The sequence below is a fragment of the Musca vetustissima genome, unplaced genomic scaffold, assembly GCF_032173495.1.
Source record: "Musca vetustissima isolate MV318-11 ecotype Yass unplaced genomic scaffold, APGP_CSIRO_Mvet_v1 utg3263, whole genome shotgun sequence".
Classification (NCBI taxonomy): Eukaryota; Metazoa; Arthropoda; class Insecta; order Diptera; family Muscidae; genus Musca; species Musca vetustissima.
The window spans coordinates 48252-72777 of record NW_026882278.1 but is presented as its reverse complement, the minus strand read 5'-3'; the positions used below and the strand labels follow the sequence as shown (position 1 = coordinate 72777).

The 24526-nt window shown below is 28.7% G+C and overlaps 1 protein-coding gene across 1 annotated transcript; it reads right to left on the bottom strand.

Moving 5' to 3' along the window:
* Positions 1–2487: 2487 nt before the first annotated feature.
* Positions 2488–18982, bottom strand: LOC133328513 (uncharacterized; the record flags this gene model as incomplete). Its single annotated transcript, XM_061537077.1, has 11 exons — positions 2488–3321; positions 3390–3599; positions 7474–7780; positions 8434–8657; positions 14700–14881; positions 17310–17440; positions 17513–17721; positions 17799–17991; positions 18057–18168; positions 18229–18492; positions 18763–18982. Coding segments are annotated over 11 exons (2648 nt in total), but the record flags the coding sequence as incomplete, so codon positions are not given.
* Positions 18983–24526: the final 5544 nt, after the last annotated feature.

The following is a 24526-nucleotide window of genomic DNA, read 5'->3' as shown; positions in this document are numbered from 1 at the left end:
TGTAATAAATAACAATAAAATTGGCTATTTAAAAAGAGAAAATAAAAATTTTTGTAAATTTCTCCCATTTTTTTTTTTGGAATAAAATTAAAATTTGTCAAAAAAATTATTGGACTATATATAAAAAAAAATTCCCAAGCCCTACCGACAACTGTACAATTATATATTTTTCTACATACAATTTTTTTTTAATTTTTTGTTGCTGTTTGTTGTTGTTTTTTTTTTAATTTTAGTTTTTTTAGTCTTTTTATATTTCCAGTAAGCGTAACATTTTTAGGTTTCCATTCGAATAGATTTGGAATTCTGTACAAAGGGATTCAATTTTTCCAGAATTCTTTGACACATTAATAAAAACCTAGTGATTTTGAGTCATTCATTTGTTAGGTTAGGTTAGAGAGGTTAACCTAACCTCAAAAATATGATTTGTGGTTGAAAAAATCCATGTTTTTGGTTGTTGTTGTTTTTTTCTTCTTCTTTTTTTTTTAAAGATAGGTGGGGTGGATGTGACAGTTAAAAAATTGTTAGTAACAATATTGACAGTGGCTGTTATTATTTTTGTTGTTGTTGTAGTTTTTTTTGTTCTTTCATTTGCGGTGGTACGTGGTTTGGTTTTTATTTGGGAAATAAGAGAACGTTTTGAGAGAGAACGGAGAGATAAGAGAAGGAATAAAGGAGAGAGAAGTGACATTTTTTCTCTCTTTGAAATTTATGAAAAAAGTGAGAGAGGGTTCTACAAAATGTCTACGCTCCTTAGATAACCGAAGAGGTAGACTATAAGAGGTCTTCTGTCTCAAGAAGAGGATTAGAAAGGGGCTTATGTGACCTGAAGATGCCTCCTATGGTCACGACAGGCCACTTTAGCAGACAACAAGGGGTCACAAGTGGTCTTCTTTGATCTGAAGGGGTCTTCTGAGACCAGAAAAGGCCCTCTGTGACCCGAAGGGGACTTCTGTATACCGAGAGGGCCTTCTATTACCTAGAAATTAAGCCTTCTGAGACCGTCTAAGGCCACAAAAGTTCTTCGGGGGCCTGCAGAGTCCTTCTAAGGACATAAAGATCTTTGGTAGCCTCCAGAGACCTTCTAAGACCACAAAAGATCTCTAGAAAGTGTTATAATAAAAGATGAGGCGTTCGGAAGGTAGAGGGATGTTCGGCGGATAGAAGGGGTCTGCTGTGACATTCAGAGAAGCATTCTGTGACCTCAAAAATACTTTTGGAAGTTATTGAAGACCTTTAGAGCGTAATATCGGGGTCTTCTGTGGCCTGGAATATGCCTACTGAAGGTAGAAGGGCTGTTCTGCGGATAGAAGAGGTCTTCTGTGATATCTGTGACCTCCGGAAGACCTCTGGAAGGGTTTGAAGATCTTTAGAAGGTATTATGTGGGTTTTCTGAGGCATTTCGAAGGTAGAATGGCTATTCTGCGGATAGAAAAGGTCTTCTTTGATATCTTGAGAAACCTTCAGTGACCTCTAGAAGGTATTGAAGACCTCTAGAAGATATTATGGAAGTCCTCTACCGTCTGAAGTGACCTTCCGAAGTTAGAACGGATGTTCTCCGGATAGAAAAGGTCTTCTGTGATGTCTTGAGAAACCTTCAGTAAAGACTTCTAGAAGGTTTAACAGGCCTCTGGAAGGTCTTAAAGATCTTTGAAAATTCGTACAGACCTATCGAAGTTATTATAGAGGTCTTCTGAAGTCATAAGAAGCCTTCTGTAGATAGTAGGGATCATCTGTGGATAGAAGAGGTCTTCCGTTACATTTGGAGAAGCCTTTTGTGACCTCTGGAAGGCCTTATAGACCTCTGAAGGGCATTAGAGACCTCTGGAAAATTTATAGGCTTCTGGTAGGCCTTTGGAATATCCGAAGAGGTATTACAGACCTCTGGAAGGTCCTAAAGAACTCTGAAAGACATTACAGACCTCTGGAGTGTATTATCGTCCTCTGGAAGGTCGTAAAGACGTCTGGAAGGTCTTACAGACCACTGAAAGACATGAGAGGCCTTTGGGAGATCTTAAAAACATTTGGAATATCCGAAGAGAGAACTCTGAAAAGGTATACAAACCTCTGGAAAGTCCTAAAGACATCTCAAAGGTTTTACAGATCTATGAAAGATCATACAGACCTCTGAAAGGCACTAGAAGCCTCCGGGAGATGTTTAAGACTTCTGAAAGATCTTAAACACATCTGGAAGGCCTTACAGATCTCTGGAATGCCCAAAAGACCCTTAATGCCTTACAGATCTCAGGAAAGCCCAAGAGACCCTTAAAGACCTCTGGAAGGTTCTAAAGACCTCTGAAAGGTCTTACAGACCTCTGAAAGGCATTGAAGGACTCTGGAAGGTCTTAAAACCCTTTGAAATGTTTTTCTATGGTCTTCTGGGACCTCTGGAAGCATTAGAGAACTCTCTGGAAGGCCTTACATACCTCTGCAAGGTCTGGAGGGTCTCACAGACCTCTGAAAGCTATTATCGATCTCAGTCACCTTAAAATCTCTTCCCACAATCCGTACTACCCGCCGACGCGCCATCACCCGCCCACCGCCTTCGTCTCGCCTCCTTGGCCGCCTGCATTTGCGCCGCCACTCGGCTTGTAGTGGGATTTGCATCAAAATCGGTATAAAATTCCACCTCATCATCGGCGGTGGAATCATAAGCGTTTGAAACATCTCCACCACTGGCCCCACTGCCACCGCCACGATCAATATCGAAACTAACATTCTTACTATCTCATCCACCCCGATGATGGACTTCGGCCTCGGCCGATTCTTGGCTGCGCAACTGTTGGCGATACTCATCCAGTTCCTGCATGCGGTACGTGCCCAAATTGACCTGCATCATTAGCGTTTCCATGATTCGTTCGTTTTTCAGTGCCTTCGAGGGCAGGACAATCGACAACAGTTCACTGGGTGAAATGCGACAGAGGTTGAGATCGCGCGTGAGCCTTTCCATAATGCATTCGAATTCGAATTGGCTATCCTTGTTCGGATGGACTTTCATTTTCGACACTTTGTGTTTGGCCCAGGCCAACATTGCCTCGAATTTACGAATTTCGGGACATTGCAATTCACGGCACATTATCATTTGGACCATGGACTCGGAGAGGTTAAGGAATTCGGGGCACTTGAAGAGGGCATGAGCTTTGTTCTCGACAAAGGACAGAATCATGTTGACCAATTCGGAAGCGGACGTGTAACGCCAATAGTAGTTCTCCAAGGATATCAGCATGGGACAGACGACTTCGATGCGCAGGAATTGTTTGCAGTGATGGAAGCAGGCCTGCAGCAGTTCGGGTAGGTCGTAGTGTTCGGCAGCACAGAGGAGACCTAAAAGGAATGACGGAATTTCAATTTTGGGTGAGAATTGAAAATGTTGTTGTTTTTGTTGCCCTTACCTGGTATGGAGACACATGTCAGGGGGCAGGTGCCCGTGTGTAGATAGTCCAACAGCACCCTAAATGTTTCCGGATCGAATTCAATGATGGTAAATTCGGTTTGCGCCAGTTTCGCCCGGTCCACCTTTTGGGCATCGGCACACACCGATAGACGAGGCACAGCCAAATTGTTACCCGATTTGTCCTTGTCTTTTTCTTTGCTATCCCTGTCTATAGGTGGGGGTTGTTGTTGTTGTTGTTGTGGTAAGCAAAATATTTGAAACAACAAAAAAATGGAAAGGAAAAGAAACGAAAAAAAGCAAAGAAGAAAGGCAACCAAAGAAAAGGAAGAGAAGCAAATAAAGTAATAATTGTAAAGTATGAATGTGGGGATGTGAAAATGAAAAACAGTTGATCATTAATGTTTGATTTTTGTTGTTGTTTTTTTTTATAAAAAATCCAATTTTTACACACACAATGAAAGGTAACGTTAAAAAGGTGGAGGGGGTGATTTGAGAAAATTTGTTTTGTTGGTGATTACACAGAAAATTTGCAAAGATATTTTTGGCGGCATAAAAATTAATACAACTTAATGGGAAGAGTGAGAGATTTAATAATGACATTGAATTACAGACAAAGACAGGTGAGAAGAGAACGAGAGAGATGATAATGAGATGCATGATTACACGAGCATGTGTTATGGCAGCCATTTAAACATGATGGGAGCAAGATAACGGAATGAAATGTTGGTGATGGTGTTATCAGTTTGTTGTGAGTGCAGTAGGTGGGAAAGAGAGAGAGGAGATAGGAGAGTGATAATAAGAGTAATATGCAGTGAATGTAAAGAACAATTGTACGAGTGAGCATGAATGGACAAAGTTTAAATTAAAGGCATTTTTGATGAATTAAATGTGAATTTTGTTGAAAATTAATGAATTTATTTAATTTTAAAATTAAATTAATTAAAAAAATTAAATTAAAATAAAATAAAGTAAATAAAATTAAAATAAAAATTTAAATAAAATTTAAAAAAAATAATTTAAAATTAAATTAATTAAAAAAAAATTAAATTAAAATAAAATGAAGTAAATAAAATTAAAATAAAAATTTAAATAAAATGAAATAAAATAAGATTAATAAAAATTAAATTAAATAAAAAATTAATTTAAATTAAAATAAATTAAATTGAATAAAAAATTAATTTAAATTAAATTAAATGCCATGAAATTAATATACATTACATAAAATTAATTTAAGTTAGAAAAAATAAAATTAAATAAATTAAATTAAATGAAATAAAATTAAATTAAAATAAATTCAATTAAATAAATTAAATTAAATGAAATTAAATTAAATCAAAAAATTAAAATAAATTAAATTAAAATATAAAATAAAATTTAATAAAAGAAAATTAAATATATATAACAAAGAAAATTATTTTTCAAATAAAAATATAAATTAAAATAAAAAAAAATAAAATTAAAAAGGAAAACAAATAAATAAGGAAAAAATAAGATTTGATAAAATATAAATAAAATAATAAAAGAAACAAAAATAAAATTAAAATTATTTAATAAAATGGATAAAAATAAAAATGTAAAAACAAATTATTTAATTTTATTATTTAAAAAAATATATATAAACAAAAAATTAAATGATAAATAAAACATGAATATTTATAAAAAGAAAAATAAACAAATATTTAATAACAAAATTATAGAAAATTGTAAATATGTATTTTATATTAATTTAAAATAAATTATATATATATATATATATACAAAAAATTTATTTTTTAATGAAAATAAAATATAAAAAAATAACCAATAAATTCAAAAAAAAAAAAAATTAATTTAATTTAATTAAAATAATAAATTATATGAAAAAAATTTATATTTTTTAATTAATATAAAAAAATTAATAATCAATTTTTAATAATAAAAAAATTATTTTTTTTTAATTTTAAAATTATGTAATTTTATTTAATAAACATTTTAATATTATTTTTAAAATTAAATTATTTTTTTTATTTGAAAAAATATTTTTTTTAAATATTTTTTTATAGATTTTTTAATATTTTTATAAACAAATATTTAATAAAAAATATATTAAATTCCAATACAAAAATTAATAATAATATAAATATATTAAAAAAAAAATAATATTCACAAAATTATTTGTAAATATGTATTAAATATTTATTAAAAAATATATATTTTTTTAACAAAACATTTATTTTTTAATGAAAATCAAATATAAAAAAATAACCAATATGTTAAAAAAATAATTTAATTAAAATAACAAATTATATGAAAAAATTATATTTTTTTAAAATATAAAAAAATAATATGTAAATAATATGTAAATATGTATTAAATATTAATTTTTTAAATATATATATATTTTTTTTAACAAAAAATTTATTTTTTAATGAAAATCAAATATAAAAAATAACCAATAAATTAAAAAAAATAATTTAATTAAAATAATAAATTATATATTTTTAATTTTTAATATAAAAAATATTAATAATCAATTTTTAATAATAAAAAAATTTATTTTTTTAATTTGGAAAAAATCATGTAATTTTTATTTAATAAACATTTTCGTGTTATTTAAAAAAATAAATTATTATTATTTTAATTTGAAAAAATATTTTTTTTTTTTTTTTAATTTTTTTATATATTTTTTAATAAATACATTATTTTTTTAATGTATACATTAATAATAAAAAAATTCAATTCAAAATTATTAAAATTTATTTAAATAAAAAAAATTATATATTTTTTTTTAATAAATTAAAAAAAAATAATAATTAATTTTTAATAATAAAAAAAAATTTTTTATAATTAAAAAAATGTTTTGGAAAAAAATATGTAATTTTTATTTAATAAATATTTTTATGTTAAAAAATATATATTTATATATATATATTTTTATTTTAAAAAAAAAAATTTTATATTATAAGTTTTATTAAGTACATTAATTAATAATAAAAAATTAATATATTACAAAATATATATAATAAATAAAATATATAAATATAAATAAATAATTTTCAAAATCATATATTGTTTATTTAATTAAAAAAAAAAATTAAATAATAATTTTTTTTGTCAAAAAATAATTTTTTTTTTTCATATAATTAAAATAAAAACAATATTATGTAAACATTTTAAAATAAAAAAAATTTTTTTTTAAATTTAAAAAAAAATAATATATTACAAAATATATATATATATATCATAAAATATATAAATATAAATAAATAATTTTCAAAATCATATATTATTTAATTAATTAAAAAAAATTAAAAATTATTTTTGTTTGTCAAAAAATAATTTTTTTCATATAATTAAAATAAAAACAATATTATGTAAACATTTTAAAATAATTTTTTTTTTAAATTTGAAAAAAAATTAATTGGAAAAAAATAATTTTTTTTTTGTAAAAAAAGGTTTTGAAATTTTTTTTGGAATTTAAAAAATGTGAAAAATATGATGTAAAATATAATGAAAAAATTTAAAATATTTTTTTATGTGGTGTTAAAAAAGTAAATTTTAATTAATTTTTTTTTGTAAAAAGCCAATTAAAGAAAACATGTCAAAAAATTTTTGAAAAACAAATATCAAGCCAATTCAAATGTTTGCAAGGAATTTTAAATTACAAATCAAGCCAAAGAGAGAGAGAGAGAGACAGAGAAAAAAATGAGGTAGCAACACAATTGTCCAAACAAAACGTAGCAGTATTAGTGGTGGAGTTACACAATCGTTTACAAGGATATTTTACACACGAGAATTTTTTTTCAAAATTTTTTACAGGAGATTTTTTTTTCAGATTTTTTTCAAAAATTTTACAGGAGATTTTTTTTTTTCAAATTCGATGCAAAAACACAACACACACACGCATCCCATTGTGGCAAGTTAGTTGGCAGTGGTGGTGGTAGTAGTTGTATTGGTGGGTTGGTTTAATTGGTTTTTAGTACATTTTGGAAAAAAATACACACACACCGACACCGAAAAAAAATATTTAGAGGAGACAAAGAAAAAAACAAGAAAAAAACACACATCGATATATTTGTAATTCAAGAAATTCAAACTCTTACTCGAACAATCTGTCGACGAGATCCATTTCTTTTTATCCTCCGGATTCAATTGATTCGTATTTTTGTTGCGTATCGAACGACCCCAACCGGCAGTGATGGTACCCAGCCGTGAGAAAGCCCTCTTCACCATGGGTGATGAGGGTACACTTTTCGGTCGTATCGAATCGGAATCGGGTACCGTGAGATAATTATTACTTTTCGGTTTTTGATTTTGTGGTGAAACCAATGATGGCGCTGGACGCGCAAATATTTCAGCAACTGGTATTTGGGGTGAGCCGAAACCGGTTTGGATGCCATAGAGCATTTCCTGGAAAAGAAAATATATTTTTTAATAAAAAAAAATTTAAAAAAATATTATTTGAATTTTTTTAATTTATTTTGAAATTTTTTTTTTTTTGAAAAAATTTCAAATTTCTAAATTTTCAAAATTTTATTTTCAAACAATGTCAAAATTTTTTTCCAAAAAATGTTTGTTTTTTTATTTATTTTGAAAATTTTTCAAAGAATAAAATTTTTTTTTCAAAATATAAAAAAAAAATTAAAAAAAAAATTTTGAATTTTTTTAATTTATTTTGAATTTTTTTTTTTTTTTGAAAAAATTTTTTCTAAATTTTCAAAAAATTTTTTTTTCAAACAATGTCAAAATTTTTTTCCAAAAAATGTTTGTTTTTTTATTTAAAAATTTTTCAAAGAAAAATTTTTTTTTTTAAAAATTTTTTTTCAAAGAATTTCAAAATTTTTTTTTCAAAAAACGTCAATTTTTTTTTAAATTTCAAAATTTTTTTCCAAAAATTATTTTTTTTTCAAACAATTTAAATTTTTTTTCCAAAAAATGTTTGTTTTTTATTTATTTTGAAAAATTTTCAAAATTTTTTAAAAAAATTTCTTTTTTTTTCAAAAAAATTCAACATTTTTTTTTCATAAAATTTCAAATTTTTTTCAAAATATTCAATCACTTACCTGAAACACCCGACTTCGTACACCCAATATCGCTCGCACACCAATAAATCGGGCTTTCTGCTTCGATTGGCCAACCAGAAAGGTGACATCGAACAGGTGAGCATTTTGTAGGCACGATGGTTCAGAATTTAAAAATACACGAGTAAAATCTTTCGCCAACTGATCGTAATCTTCGAATTGATCGCGTACCGAGTCCAACAATGGCGATGAGGGTCTCATGTGGCCTAGAGTTTTTGGGGTGGGAGAGGAAATAAAAATTTAAAAAAATTATTTTTTTTTTTTGAAAAAAAAAATTGAGATAATTTTCTTTTCGTATTTTTTTTTGCAGGATCATTCATGCAATCTTACACACATACAGATAAAATTTCAATATATACATATATTTTTTAAAGTATGTATGTATATACATGGGAGGGAGGTGGAGGTATGTAGTGTAAATTTTTATAATTAAAAAATAAAAAAAAAAAATTAAATCTTTAAAATTTTCATATTCAGCTAAATTTTATGGGGGAAAATGTAATTCAGCAATAAATATTTAATAGGCAAAACAACATATGGAGGTAAAAAATGTTATTTTTTTATATAAAAATTCTAATTCAGCTAATTTTTTGTAAGAGAAAAATTCAATTCAGCTAATTTTTGTAAGAGAAAAATTCAATTCAGCAAAATTTTTACATATGAAAATAATTTTTTTTATTGAAAAATGTAAGTTTACGACATAAAACTTCATTTGAGTGAGGTTTTATTATACAAATTGGAATTCAGCTAAGTTTTATTGTGAAAAATGTAATTTAGCAAGGATTTTTTCATCAGCAAACATTATGGGATGGTTTAAAATGCAAATTTATTACAAAAAATTGCAATTCAGCTAAGTTTTTTGCGTAATAAACACAATTCAGCTAATATTTGTTTAATTCAGCAATGATTTTATTATTGTAAAATAAATTTTGTTATAGAAAAAATTCATTTTAACGTCTTCAAATATCATTTGAGTGATGTTTCATCAAAAAATTCGTATTCAGCTAAGTTTTATCATAGCAAAATGTAATTCAGCAAAGGTTTTTTCAGCGCAAAACATAATGTGATGGCATAAAATCACATTCATAACGTAAAAATTACAATTTAGCAACGTTTTTATGTATGTTATATCAATTCAGCTATGTTTTTATCATATGGAAACTTAATTCAGCATGGTTTTTCTATTGAAAAACACAATTAAGCAATAATTTTCCAGCGAAATGCCAATTCAGCTACATTTTGATAAACTTTTTATGTATGTAATATCAATCCAGCTAGGTTTTTATCATATGGAAACTTAATTCAGCAAAGATTTTCTATTGAAAAACACAATTCAGCAATATTTTTCCAGCGAAAATGCCAATTCAGCTACATTTTTATCGATGGAATGTATATTCAGCAAGGATTTTTTCGTGTGGAAACTTAAATCAAGAAGAATTTCTCTTAAAACCCACAATTCAGCGACGATTTTCTGCTAAGTTTTCCTAACAAAACTGCAATTCAGCAATGTTTTCTTAGCGAAATACTCAATTCAGCAATGTTTTCTTAACAAAATCCTCAATTCAGCTAAGCTTTAATTACAAAAACAGCAATTCAGCAGTGTTTTCTTAGCGAAAGACTCAATTCAGCTAAGTTTCAATAACAATAACTGCAATTCAGCCACATTTTCATAACGAAAACCTCAATTCAGCTAAGTTTTCCTAACAAAAACTCCAATTCAGCAAAATTTTCTTAATGAAAACCTCAATTCAGCAAAGTTTTTCTAACAAAAACTGCAATTCCGCAATGTTTCCTTAGCGAAAGACTCAATTCAGCTAATAACAACAACTGCAATTCAGCCACATTTTCATAACGAAAACCTCAATTCAGATAAGTTTTCCTAATAAAAACTGCAATTCAGCAAAATTTTCTTAATGAAAACCTCAACTCAGCAAAGTTTTTCTAACAAAAACTGCAATTCAGCAATGTTTTCTTAACAAAATCCTCAATTCAGCTAAGCTTTAATTACAAAAACTGCAATTGTTTTCTTAGCGAAAGACTCAATTCAGCTAAGTTTCAACAACAACAACTGCAATTCAGCCACATTTTCATAGCGAAAACCTCAATTCAGCCAAGTTTTCGTAACAAAAACTGCAATTCAGCAATGTTTTCACATTTTCTTAACGAAAACCTCAATTCAGCTAAGTTTTTCTAACAAAAACTGCAATTCAGCAAAATTTTCTTAATGAAAACCTCAATTCAGCTAAGTTTTATAACAAAAAATGCAATTCAGCGGAGTTTTCTTAAGGAAAACCTCAATTCAGCTAAGTTTTCAGCTAGAAAATTTAAATTCAGCAAAATTTTCTAAACGAAAATCACAATTCAGCTTAACTTTTCTTTATAAAAACTTCAATTCAGCACATTTTTATTATGCACTCATTTTTTAAAAGCTATTATTGATGTTTGGAATCCTTTTAGCATCATTTCAGCTTCATCAAAATATCCTTTAAAAATAAATATCGAAAAAATGGATGCTTTTAATTTAATCATAAAGAAGAGGAAGAAAAAGGATATAACGAAAGTCCTCTTTCAGGACTCCTTTGCCAAAAAATCGATAGATTTGTTGTTGTCTTTACAGCTGTCAACCGGAAGATGTAACAACATCTAGACCCCCTCCCCATCCTTAACAAATTCATCACCGATAAGAAAAAGGAAAGGGGGAAACGGAAACAACACATTCAAATAAATAAGCAACGGAAAGGGGGAGGAAAGAGGGGTCATTCGGTCCATTCTTAAAATTGACATTGATAAAAAATTCCGCATATTTGGCAATGAGTCTTTCTTTTCTTTTTTGCTGATATATGGTGGCCAAGGAACAAAGCTCAGGATGGCTATCATTTGTTATGCACGAAGATTAACGGCAGAACATTAAGAAGGCGTCGAAACATGAAAGGACATGCAGTTCAAAATACAAAGGCAGAGACACACTCATACACACAAACATCAACACAAAGCCACACATGTATGCAAAGATGGTTGATGGGGGAGGGGGGTGGAGGAGAGAGTGTGAATGAAAGCTTTTTGTGATTTTTATTTCGTTCACCCCTTTATGGTAATGGTGTTGCCACATTAGAAGCTATTAATCACCCATTGACATGAGATTTGATTTATTTTTTGGGAGGCGGAAATTCAAAATTGGATTGGGGGTTACAGTGAAACCTTTAAAAAATGGACACTGAATAAAAAAAGTGGTGGTTTCTATTGGATTAATGTAATTCAGCTAAGATTTTTTGAAGAAAAAGCTAATTCAGCTAAGATTTTTCTATGAAAAACGCAATTCAGCTGAGACTTTTCGAAGAAAAACGCAATTCAGCTAAGACTTTTCAAAGAAACACGCAATTCAGCTAAAAAATTTTGAATAAAAACGCAATTCAGCTGTGATGCTTCGAAGAAAAAAACAATTCAGCTAAGATTTTTTGAAGAAAAAACGCAATGAAGCTAAGATTTTTCGAAGAAAATCGGAATTCAGCTAAAATTGTTCGAAGAAAATGACAATTCAGCTAAGATTTTTTAAAGAAAAGCGCAATTCAGCTAAGATTTCTTGAAGAAAAGCGCAATTCAGCTAAGATGATTTGAAGAAAAAAGCAATTCAGCTAAGATGATTTGAAGAAAAACGCAATTCAGCTAAGATTTTTAGATGAAAAAGGCAATTCAGGTAAGATTTATAGAAGAAAAACGCAATTAAGCTAAGATTTTTCAAAGGAAAACGTGATTTAGCAAATTTTTTTGTTCTGAAAAACGCAATTCAGCTAAGATTTTCTATTGATAACCTCTATTTAGCTAAGTTTTTCTGTTAAAAAAACTCAATTCAGCTAAGTTTTTATATTGAAAAACTAAGCTAAGCTTTTCGAAGGAAAGCGCAAGTTAGATTTGATTTATCAGCGAACTAAGGAATTCAGCTAAGATTTTTCGATGAAAACCGCAATTCAACTAAAATTTTTCGAAAAAAAACGCAATTCAGCTAAAAATTTTCGAAGAAAATGCAATTCAGCAAAGTTTTTGTTTGGGAAAACTCTATTCAGGTAAGATTTTTTATTGAAAAAACTTAATTCAGCCATCAGCTAAAATTTTTCGAAGAAAAACGCTAATCAGCAAAGTTTTTTTCAACGAAAAAATCAAGTCAGCAAAGGTATTCTGTTGAAAAATGCAATTCAGCAACATTATTCCCTCGAAAATCATAATTTAGCAAGGTTTTCTCAAGGAATTCATTCAGCAAATATTTTAGATTGATAAACATAATTCATCTACATTTTTCTAAAGAAACCAGCAAATTTATTTTAGTTGTTATGTTGAAAGAAATAATTCAGCAAAGTTTTTCCAACGAAAATAACAATTCAGCAAAGCTGTTCGTTGGCAAAATGCAATTCAGAACAGTTATTCTTTCAAAAAACATCAATTCAGCAAGTTTTTTTCAAGGTATGCCACTATTCAGCAGCGATTTTAGTTTCAAAAACTAAAGTCAGCTACATTTTTCTAAAGTAAAACTCAATTTATTTCAGTTTTTGAACCGAAAAAGTTAATTCAGCAAAGTATTTCCAATGAAAAGTGTCATTCAACAAAGTTCTTCGAACGAAAACCACTATTCAGCAAAGGTTTCTCCTCGAAAAATACCATTTAGCAGAGTTATACTTTCAAAAACATCAATTCAGCTAAGTTTTTCTTCCAAAAACATAAATTCAGCTAAGTTTTTCTTTCAAAAATTCCAACTCAGCAAAGTTTTTCTCTCGAGAACCAGAGTTTTCTAACAAAAATGTAATTCAGCAAAGATTTCAAAACGAAAACTGCAATTTTTATGCAATTCAGCAAGGATATTCTTTCAGAAACATAAATTCAGCTAAGTTTTTCTTTCAAAAATCCCAATTCAGCTGAGTTTTCCAACGGAACATAGAATTCAGCAAGGTTTTTTTTCTCGTGAACACACTAGGCAAGCAACGTTTTTCTTTTAAAAAAGTTAATTCAGCAAAGATTTTCCAATAAAACAACAATTCAGCAAAGGTGTTCTGTCGAAAAATGCAATTCAGCTGAGTTATTCTTTTAAAATCATCAAATCAGCTAAGTTTTTCTTCCAAAAACACCAATTCAGTAATGTTATGCTTTAGAGAACCATAATTCAGCTAAGTTTTCCAATGAAAAATATAATTCTGCAAGGTCTTTTGCCACGAAAATCCTAAGCTAGCATTGTTTTTCTCTTGAAAAATGCAAGTCAACAAAGTTTTTCCAACGAAAACTACAATTCAGCAAAGTTTTTGTAACGAAAACGACAATTCAGCAAAGGTATCTCTTCGAAAAATGCCATTCAGCTAAGTTTTTCTTTCACAAACATTAATTCAGCTAAGTTTTTCTTCCAAAAATCCCAATTCAGCAAAGTTTTTCTCTTGAGAACCATAATTCAGCTAAGTTTTCTAGCGAAAAATGTAATTCAGCGGGGTCTTTTATTACAAAAACCTTAAGCCAGCAAAGTTTTTCTCCTGAAATATGCCATTCAGCTAAGCATTTCGTTCAAAAAATCCCAATTCAGCAAAGTTTTTCTATCATAAATCAACTATTCAGCTAATTTTTTATATACTTTTTTTACCCAGGTTTCACTGTATTTTATGGGAGAGAGGGGAAATTTTTTTCATGCTGAAATATTTCAAGGAACATATGTTTTTGGGCAAAATAAACCATGCTCGGGAAAAAATTTACATCTTAAAAAATCTTGGAAATGTTTTCATGTAATGAAATCACGTTTGTGCATGTTTATGGCCACGTTAAGAGGCTGTTAACAGCAGCCATCAGAATGTGATTTTAATGGCTGTGAAATGGGGGAGTGAAGTAAAGAAAGGGGTAATAACATATTTACAGCCTAAAAGTAGGCAACAAAAATGCAAAACAAATTTCCTTCGCAGTCATCAGACAGACAAAAACAAACATGACCAACAAACGAGAACAAGAACAGGAAGAAGAAGAATTAAAACAAGGTTACTGTGATTGGGATGGCATTATAAATTAAGAGAGACAGTTTAACACTCTGTCTCCCGCTTGCTCTCTTCATTTTGGTTTTTTGTTTGTTTCTCTCTCCTCTCCCATATACTACATACTATGTTTAACAGACAGTTGCACACAGCACACTTCAACGTCCAACGATGACGAGAGAGGTGTGATTTGTGGCTCATTTGTGGTAGTGGCTAAAACTCTTGCATGCAACATTTTCTTATATTCTTCCTCACCAATTGGGCGCCATGAGCCGCGGCGATATGGTTTCGGTATCTGGCCCGTCTCGGCATGATTCGACAGATTCATTACCAAATCCTCTAGCATTTGGGAGCGGGTGCGTTCTTGCATGCGGGCGAATTTCGGAGCGGAATATGAGGCACGTTCACCATTGACGATTTTCGTTAGGAGCCATTCTCTGAAAGATTTGAAAAAATAGAAATAAAAAGTTATTAAAAATTTAGTACTAAATGTGTACTAAAATATTTAGTACATGTGTAAATTTTGGTAAAAGAATAACAAATTTTATTTGAATGCTCTAAAACTCATGGATTTAACATTTTTGGAGGTTTTTAGTACTAAATAAAAATTTAGTACACTTTTAGTACATATTTAGTACACGGCAAATTTTAGTAAAAATATAAAAAAAATATATTTTAACACTGTAAAACTTATGGATGTAATGGATATAACAATTTTGAAGATTTTTAGTACAACATAAAAATTTAGTACACTTTTAGTACATGGTATATTTTAGTAAAAGAATAAAAAAATGATACTTTAATACTGGTAAAAATCATGAATATAATGGATTTAACATTTTTGAAGATTTTTAGTACACAATTTTTTGAACAAAAAATTTAGTACACTTTTAGTACATGACAAATTTTACGTTAAAACTACAAATTCATATATTAAGGCCACAAAATCCATCGAAATAAATTAAATTGACATTTTTGGTTTTTAGTACAAAGAAAAAAATTTAGTACACTTTTAGTACAATATAAATTTTGAAAAAATGTGCTTAAAAACAACAAATTGTCTTATTAAGGCCACGAAATACCAGATTACTAAAGTAATTTTGTAATTTGTGGACATATTTAGAACAAAACAAATATTTAGTACACTTTTAGTACCTTAAAAAAATTGATATTTTCATATAAAAATTAGATTGTACGGACTTTTAAACAATTATACGTACAGGTATTGACTTATTTCCTTCAAAAAATGTTTCAAAAGTAATTTTAATACTCTTTAGTACAAATTTAGTACATCGAGAAAATTTTTCTAAAATCCATGAAAAATATTTTCTTGGGTACTACAAAAGGTTTTTATGGGAACCTTTTTTTAATTTTCTGTATATTTGGTTCTTGAATTTCTCAAAATAACATTTAGTACTTTTTAGTACAAATTTAGTACATCGAGAAAAATTTATTAAAAATTCATAAAAAAATTATTTTTTAGTGCTAAAAAAGGTTATTAATGGTGTTTTCTCAATTTCGGGACAATCGGGTATATTATTTCCTAAAATATGATTTAGTACAAATTTAGTACATCGAGAAAAGTGTACTAAAAATTATAAAAAAAAATTACCTTGGGTATATAAACATGCTTTTAATTTTTATTTTCTTAATTTCCTTCATATATGGTTCTAAAATGTCTTCAAAAACGATTTAGTACAAATTTAGTACATCGTGAAAATTTTACAAAAATTCATAAAAAAAATCTCAAGGGCAACAAAAAATGTTATAAATGTATTTTTCTTAATTTTCTTCACATTTGGGTCTAAAATTTCCTATAATATAATTTAGTACTTTTTGGTACTAACTTTAGTACATCGCAAAAATTGTTCTAAAAATTTATAAAAACCAATTTTTATCTATAGAAAAGGTTTTATTATGTTAATAATGACTAAAAATAGCCCAAAAAGTTTTTAGTACATTTTTAGTACATGCCAAAATTGGCAGTAAAAATCGTAGAAAGTAATTTTTAGTACTAAAAAATAGTTTTATTATATTTGTTAGGCCAAAAAACTGCCCTAAAACCGTTTTTAGTACACGCCAAAATTGGTACTAAAATTCGTAGAAAATAATGTTTAGAACTAAAATCTTATATTTTATGTTCGGAGTGATACTAGTCACCAAAATAGCCCCAAAAATAGACTTAAATGCGATTAGTGCATTTAAAATTAACAAAAAGATGATTTTAGAACAAATTTAGTACACACCAAAAATTGTACTAAAATTCGCAGAAAATACATTTTTAGTATTAAAATCATATTTTTTATGTTCGGAGTGACTAGTATGCGCCAAAAATAGACGTAAATGATTTTAGTACATTTTTAGTACACACCAAAAATGTTACTAAAATTCGTAAAAAATATTTTTTAGTACTAAAAATGGTTTTGTTATGTTAGTAATGACCAAAAATCACCATAAATGCTTTTAGTACATTTTAGTACAAATTTAGTACACACCAAAAAATGGTACTAAAATCCGTAAAAAATCATGTTTAGTACTAAAAATGATTTTATTATGTTAGTAATGACTTAAAATCATCATAAATGCTTTTAGTACAAATTTAGTACACACCAAAATTGCTACCAAACTTCGTACAAAATTATTTTTAGTACTGAAAGTGGTTTTATTATGTTAATTTAGGCCAAAAACTGCCCTAAAATGGTTTTAGTACATTTTTAGTACAAATTTAGTACATGCAAAAATTTGTACCAGAATTCTTGAGAAATCATTTTTAGTACTAAAAAATATTTCGAAATAATTTTTTTCAACAATTCCATAATTTTTTTTAATTTTAGTACATTTAAAAAATATAGATCATGATCATACCTGCACATTGGCCCCTTTTCGAATACCGATTGTTCCCACAAATATGGCTTATAGGCACCAACTTCGTCACGCGTCACCACCGACACCTCATACCGTGTGGGTTTGTGTTTTATTCTGGCTGAGACTCGTACCTGTCGCGAACAAAAAGAGAGGAGGAGATTTGAGAGTGAAAGAGAGAGAGGGAGACAGAGTGGGCTACTCACCAATATAAACGTATGCAAAAAATGACTTTTTATACAGGCCGGACTAAAGCGGGTATTGTCTGCCTCCAAAAACACCACACAGACAATGTCGTTGCCGATGTGCCGCTTCCGTTGCAGTTTTTGAGGATCGTGTTTCTCATAAGGCAGCAGGGTGGAGACATGGAACATGATCTCAATGTTACGCCAATTTGTATATACAGAATACAGTCCTAAGAGAGGGAGGGAGGGAGAAGAGAGAGGGAGTGAGTGAAGAGAGATTTTTTGAGAGAAGGACCTCCGCCCATACCTGTTAAATCATGTACTGTATCAAGGCCACCTTTATATTTGTCGAACCCCTTTAGGCGCACACGATCACCTAGCAGGGTCAGGAATTCATCGAATAGCAGGGAATTTTCATTATTGTCTAGAATTTGTTCCTCCGTGTACTGGTCCTCCTTGACATAGATCACACCGACCTTTAGCTCCGATTTTATAAAGACCTGAAAAGAAAATCTGAAATTTTGAAAAATTCCCCCCAAAAAGTTCACTGGGTTATCCATCCCACCTGATCCAGTTTCAGTAATTCCTCGGGAGTGTCCGGCAGCTGGCCAAGTGTCAGGGGAGGATTTAGATTCACTTCTTTGCCCAGAGATCTCACCACTTCTTCGCGGTTATATCTGGAAATCGAAAATAAATTCTAGAGATTCCGAAATGCCTTCAAAGGTATCCCAACTCACCTATCCGCAAAGACACATGAGGCAGGTATCAGACCATGTACCGTATATGAGCCAGCCCGAACGAGAATGCGGAATTGATCCCTTCCATTGAGGGTCTCTTGTTTTATGGACAAAATCACCGGTCCCAAATCCTCATCGCTAGTGAAATAATTCCAATGTTCATGGCCAAAGAAATACTTCTCATAGGTCTCCTGTTCCACGGAGATCAGTTCGAAGGCCCCATTTTGTTCCCATTGTTCCTCGATGGTTGTCTTTTTCCTAGGACTTAAATATTCGCATCAAAATGCCATGGACAGGGCAAATCAAAAAAAGAAGAAGATGGGCAGGGCAGATGGCAGACAAGCAGGACAGGGGTAGGAAAGGGTCCGGAGCAAGCAAGATGGAGATGATGGTGGATGAATGAAAATTAATGGAGGTTATGAGTGGTGGATGGGCTGGATTTTAACTATATTTTTTTCTCAATCATGAATGGACATGATGGGACCACAAAAAAAAATCCAAATTAAAAAAAAAATTAAAATGTTTTTCCAATACCTTGGTGTCGCCTCCGAATCCTCATCATCCTCATATAGGTCACTACACTCCCGCTCCAAATAGGCATCACTGGTATTACCCCCGCGCACATCCTCATGTTCCGAATCACTTTCATCCCATATCGTGTGATTGGTGGGCATGGAGATTTTTTGGCGGGAACATTCAATCCAATAGCCAGGTGTTGGCATTAAATTGTGAGGATATTCTTCGCAGAATTCATCTGAGAGAGGGAGAGAGAAATGGAAATATGAAACAAAAATTAAAGCATACTTTTAGGCTAATTGATTTACAGCCTGTTTTTGTAAAATTCTAAACGAACGAATTCGAGTGACTTACGACCAAACTCCTTGGTTTTGAAAAATATGTCATTTATTTTTATTTTGAATCAAAAAATATTTGTTTACATAAACAAAGGTTTGGTCGTAAGTCACTCGAATTCATTCGTTTAGAATTTTACAAAAACAGGCTGTTAATTTCAGGAAACCCATAAATGTACCCATCAATGTTGTCGAGAGGGACTAGAGGTATATTTTTTTGGACATTATACAGGGGTGTACTAAAAATTTAGTACAGCAATATAGGATATTGGGAATTTTTTTCGTACTAAATAATTCAATTTTTTGGTACTAAAAATATGCAGTTTTTTCTGTACTAAAAATATACAATATTTTAGTACTAAACAATATGCAATTTTTTTAGTACTAAAAAATATGCAATTTTTTTAGTACTAAAATATATGCAATTTTTTTAGTACTAAAAAATATGCAATTTTTTTAGTACTAAAAAATATGAAATATTTTAGTACAAAATAATATGAAATTTTTTAGTACTAAAAAATATGAAATATTTTTAGTACTAAAAATTTAAATTTTTGTAAAAAAATGCATTTTTTAGTACCAAAAATATGCAATTTTTTTACACTTTTTAATTCAATTTTTTTTGTACTAAAAAATATACAATTTTTTAGTTTTAGATTTTTTTAGTACATTTTTAGTACTAAAAATATATATATATATATATATATATTTTTAAGAATTTAGTCTAAAATGTCTTACAAAATATTTCCCCTTAGTTAAAAAAATTGAAAATATTTCAAAAATAGACAATTCTGAAATTTAGAACACTTTTAGTACATCGTAAAAATAGGTACTAATATTGATTTTTTTTAAGCAAATAAATTATATTATGGACATTATAAATCATTTCCAGTGAATTTTTTTTTTAATTTTTTAGAACACTTTTTGGTACTAAAAAAATTTTTAGTACGCTTCTAGTACTAAAAAATATTCCCTTTTAAAGAATTTAATCAACAAAGGCATTACAAAATAATGATCCCTAGTGAAAAATTTGAAAATATGACAAAAATAGACAATTTTGGAATTTAGTACACTTTTAGTACATCATAAAAAATTGTACTAAAATTGATTTTTAAATCAAATAAGTTATATATTGGCTAATGTTTAGTGTTGTTAATGTAAATTATGCAATTATTTATAACAATTACTAAAAAATGTGTAGTACTAAAATTTTAGTACACATTTAGTACATAATAAAGCTTGTGCAGTTTTCATTTTGAAGGTATAATTGTGTTGAATGTAGTAATAAATAGTAGAATAAAATAAGTTTTCAAATATTTTCAACGATTTTAGATGGTACTAAAAATTTAGTACATACTTAAAAGGTACTAAATTTTATTTTTGGCGTAACTTGTTACATATAAATGATACTGGAATATGATTAAAATCAGATAAAACGAATATTTTAGGTTTTATGATGAATTTTGTGGGGTACTAAAAATTTAGTACACTTTTAGAACATAATTGAAATATATTAAATTTGCATTTTTTACATTAAAATGATACTGGAATCTGATTAAAATCAAATAAAATTAATATTTAGGGTTTTATGGTGGATTTTTGAAGTACTAAAAATTTAGTACAATTTTAGAACATAATTAAAAAAGTAATTAATTTAAATTTCTTTGAAAATTATTGCATTAAAATGATGCTAGAATGAGTTATAGAGTTTATTTAAGCTTTTATAGAGCATTTATGATGTACTAAAAATTTAGCAAATTTTTAGAACATAATTCAAATGTATTAAATAGGCATTTTTTACATAAAAATTATACTAGAATGTGTGAAAAAATAAAAAAATGAGTATTTATGTATTTATTGGGGATTTTTGGAAGTACTAAAAATTTAGTACAATTTTAGAACATAATTAAAATGCACTAAAATTTACATTTCTTAAAATATTATTGCATTAAAATGATGCTAGAATGAGCTAAAGAGTTTATTTAAGCTTTTATGAGCATTTATGATGTACTAAAAATTTAGTACACTTTTAGAACATAATTAAAATGTCTGAAATTTGCATTTTTTACATAAAAATTATACTAGAATCTGTGAAAAATTCAATAAAATTGGTATTCCGGTTTTTATTTGCGATTTTTGAAGTACTAAAAATTTAGTACAATTTTAGAACATGCATAAAATGTACCATATTTACATTTCTTTGAATAATATTGCATTAAAACGATGCTAGAATCAGCAAAACGCTTTATTTAAGCTTTTATAATGTATTTACAAGGTAATAAAAATTTAGTACACTTTTTAGTACATAATCAAGGGATTGAAATTTCTATTTTTAATTTATTTTAATATAAAAATGATACTAACGTGAATGTAAAATGTATATAATTGATATTTATGGCGGTTTTGAATGGTACTGAAAATTTAGTACACTTTTTAGTACATAGCTAAGAATGTCAAATTTCAATTTGTACTACTCTATACCATTAAAATTATGCTAACTGCAATGTACAATGTGTATAAAAGAAAATTATGGGTGCTTTGAATTGTACTAAAAATTTAGTACACTTTTAGTACATAATTAAGGGATTGGAATTTCTATTTTTAGTTTATTTTAACATAAATATGGTACTGACATCAATGTAAAATGTATAGAGAAGACACTTAAGGGCGTTTTTAATGGTACTAAAAATTTAGTACACTTTTTAGTACACAATTAAAATCTTCAAATTTGTATTTTAAATTTATTATAACATAAAAATGATACTAACATCAATGTAAAATGTATATAATTGACATTTATGGGTGTTTTGAATGGTACTAAAAATTTAGTACACATTTTAGTACATTATTAAGAACGTCAAATTCTATTTTTAGTTCATATAACATAAAAATCTTAGTATCATTTTTATCAATGTAAAATGTATATAAAAGCATTTAGGGACACATTTTAAGGAGTACTAAAAATTTAGTACACTTTTAGTACATAATTAAAATGGACTAAAATTTATATTTTCATTAGTATGTACTCTATATTGTCCATAAAATCAACATAAATGTATATTTTAGCCTTTTGTGATGTCTTTACATGGTACTAAAAAAATTTAGTACATTTTTAGTACATCATAAAACCATTATTATTTGTGAGGGGAAATTAATGTGGTCGTCTAGAAAATAAAATGTAGATAATTTTTCAATATTTTATAGACACATTTGGTATGCAACATGTTTTTGTTTAATTACAAGGTATGCAACATGTTTTTGATTAATTACAAAATCCATTGCATACTTTTAGGAGCCAAATATAAATTTTTCCTAATTTTCTAAGATTGTTATTGAAATGGGTAAGAATTATTCGCCAGTTTTTTCAAACCTTTTTGATGGATTTATGTGGTACTAAAAATTTAGTACACTTTTAGTACTTAATTAAAAGGTGCTAAATTTAATTATTTTCTTAATTTCGTCATTTCGTAATGTGCTTAAAATCACATGGAATATCTATTTTAGCCTTTTGGGATGTCTTTACATGGTACTAAAAAAATTTAGTACATTTTTAGTACATGATAAAATCATTATTATTTGTGGGGGAAAATTAATGTGGTCGACTAGAAAATAAAATTTAGATAATTTTTCAACATTTTAGAGGCAGTTTGGTAATTAACGCCTTAAGGTATGCACCAATTTTTAATTAATTAAAAAATTCATTGCCTACTTTTAGGCGCCAAAATTTTTTCCGCATTTTCATAGATTTTAAAGGGGATTTCAAGGGAAAATGATTAAAATTAAAGAAAAATATATACCTATGTCTTATTTATTATAAGGTATGGGTCTTATAATCAATTTTTTCCTCTATCCATCCAATCAGTTTATATTAAATTTATTTCTGGCAATAATTAAAACGTGTCGTTGTTTTGTATTTGAAGCCAGTTTGAATTATTCCAAAAACAAAAAAGTGAAATAAAATTCAAATTAATCCTCAATGCTGTCTGCGATGGCCCCCATTCTAACCCAGAGCAGGAGCATCGGCAGAACGTCAGGAGCAGTTCATTAAGAAATCACAAGACATTTATTTTGTTGCTTTTGTTGTTGTTGTTAAAAAGTAATTGCTGGAAAAATGCCTCATTTGTTCAATTGAGAGAAATACGGACTGGCTTGCTTGGCGAACTGCTTCGGCGGCTGGTTGGTTTGAAAATGCTTCCAAAAGTAATTAAGCTTATATTGCCAGTCTTTAATGTAAATTGACTTCCGTTTCCGCTGTTAAAGTCATCGGCACATGCACGCCATCCCCACTCACACACACACACTCCCACACCGACACTCACATACTCATTTAACCATTAAAATAACGACAAGGAATGGAACAGTTTCTTTTAGGGGTTAATACTTGTTGTTCTTGTGATTGGTGGCAAAGACAACATGTGTTTTTAAGGTCTTAATATAAAAATTTTCGAGTTTTTGTATTTTTTTTCAATTTTTGTTTTAGTTCAGACCTCATTTATACCAGCCTTCCGCAATAAAGGTTTGTGGCAGAATATCAAAACATTTTGGGTGGCGTATTATTAACGACAATACTTATACGCAACATGGTAGCATTTGAACGGTATGAATTAAATTATATTTTTTCCGATTATATGGGGGAGCTAGCGATTTCTTCTCTGAGGAGACTTATAGTGAAATTTTATGGAGATTATTTTTGTCATTCACTTCATCATCCCAAAATTAAGTTTTAAGGGAGATATTGGCCCAGAATGGAAAATACCATTAAATTAACCTAAAATAATAGTTGACCATAATGTATGCAGATATTTTCGTGATATATAGTATAGCTATCGATTTCATTTGTTCGGTGACCTATAGTGAAAATTTATGAAAAATATATTTCTCATTGACATAATCCTTCTAAAGTTATGATTTGAAGGAAATATTGGCCCAAAATGGAAAATATCATAAAATTAACCTAAAATAATAGTTGACCATAATATATGCAGATATTTCCGTCATCTATAGTATAGCTATCGATTTCATTTGTTCGGTGACCTATAGTGGAATTTTATGAAGAATATTTTTGTCATTTACACCAGCCTTCTACAATAAAGATTTGTGGTAGATTTGGGTGGCGTATTATAAACGACAATACTTATACGCAACATGGTAGCATTTGAAAGGTATGAATTAAATTATATTTTTCCGATTATATAGGAGAGCAAGCGATTTCTTTTCTGAGGAGACTTATCGTGAAATTTTATGGAGAATATTTTTGTCATTCACTTCATCAGCCCAAAATTATGTTTTGAGGTAGATATTGTCCCAAAATGGAAAATACCATTAAATTAACCTAAAATAATAGTTGAACATAATTTATGCAGATATTTCCGATATCTATAGTACAGCTATCGATTTCATTTGTTCGCTGACCTATAGTGAAATTTTATGAGGAATATTTTTGTCAT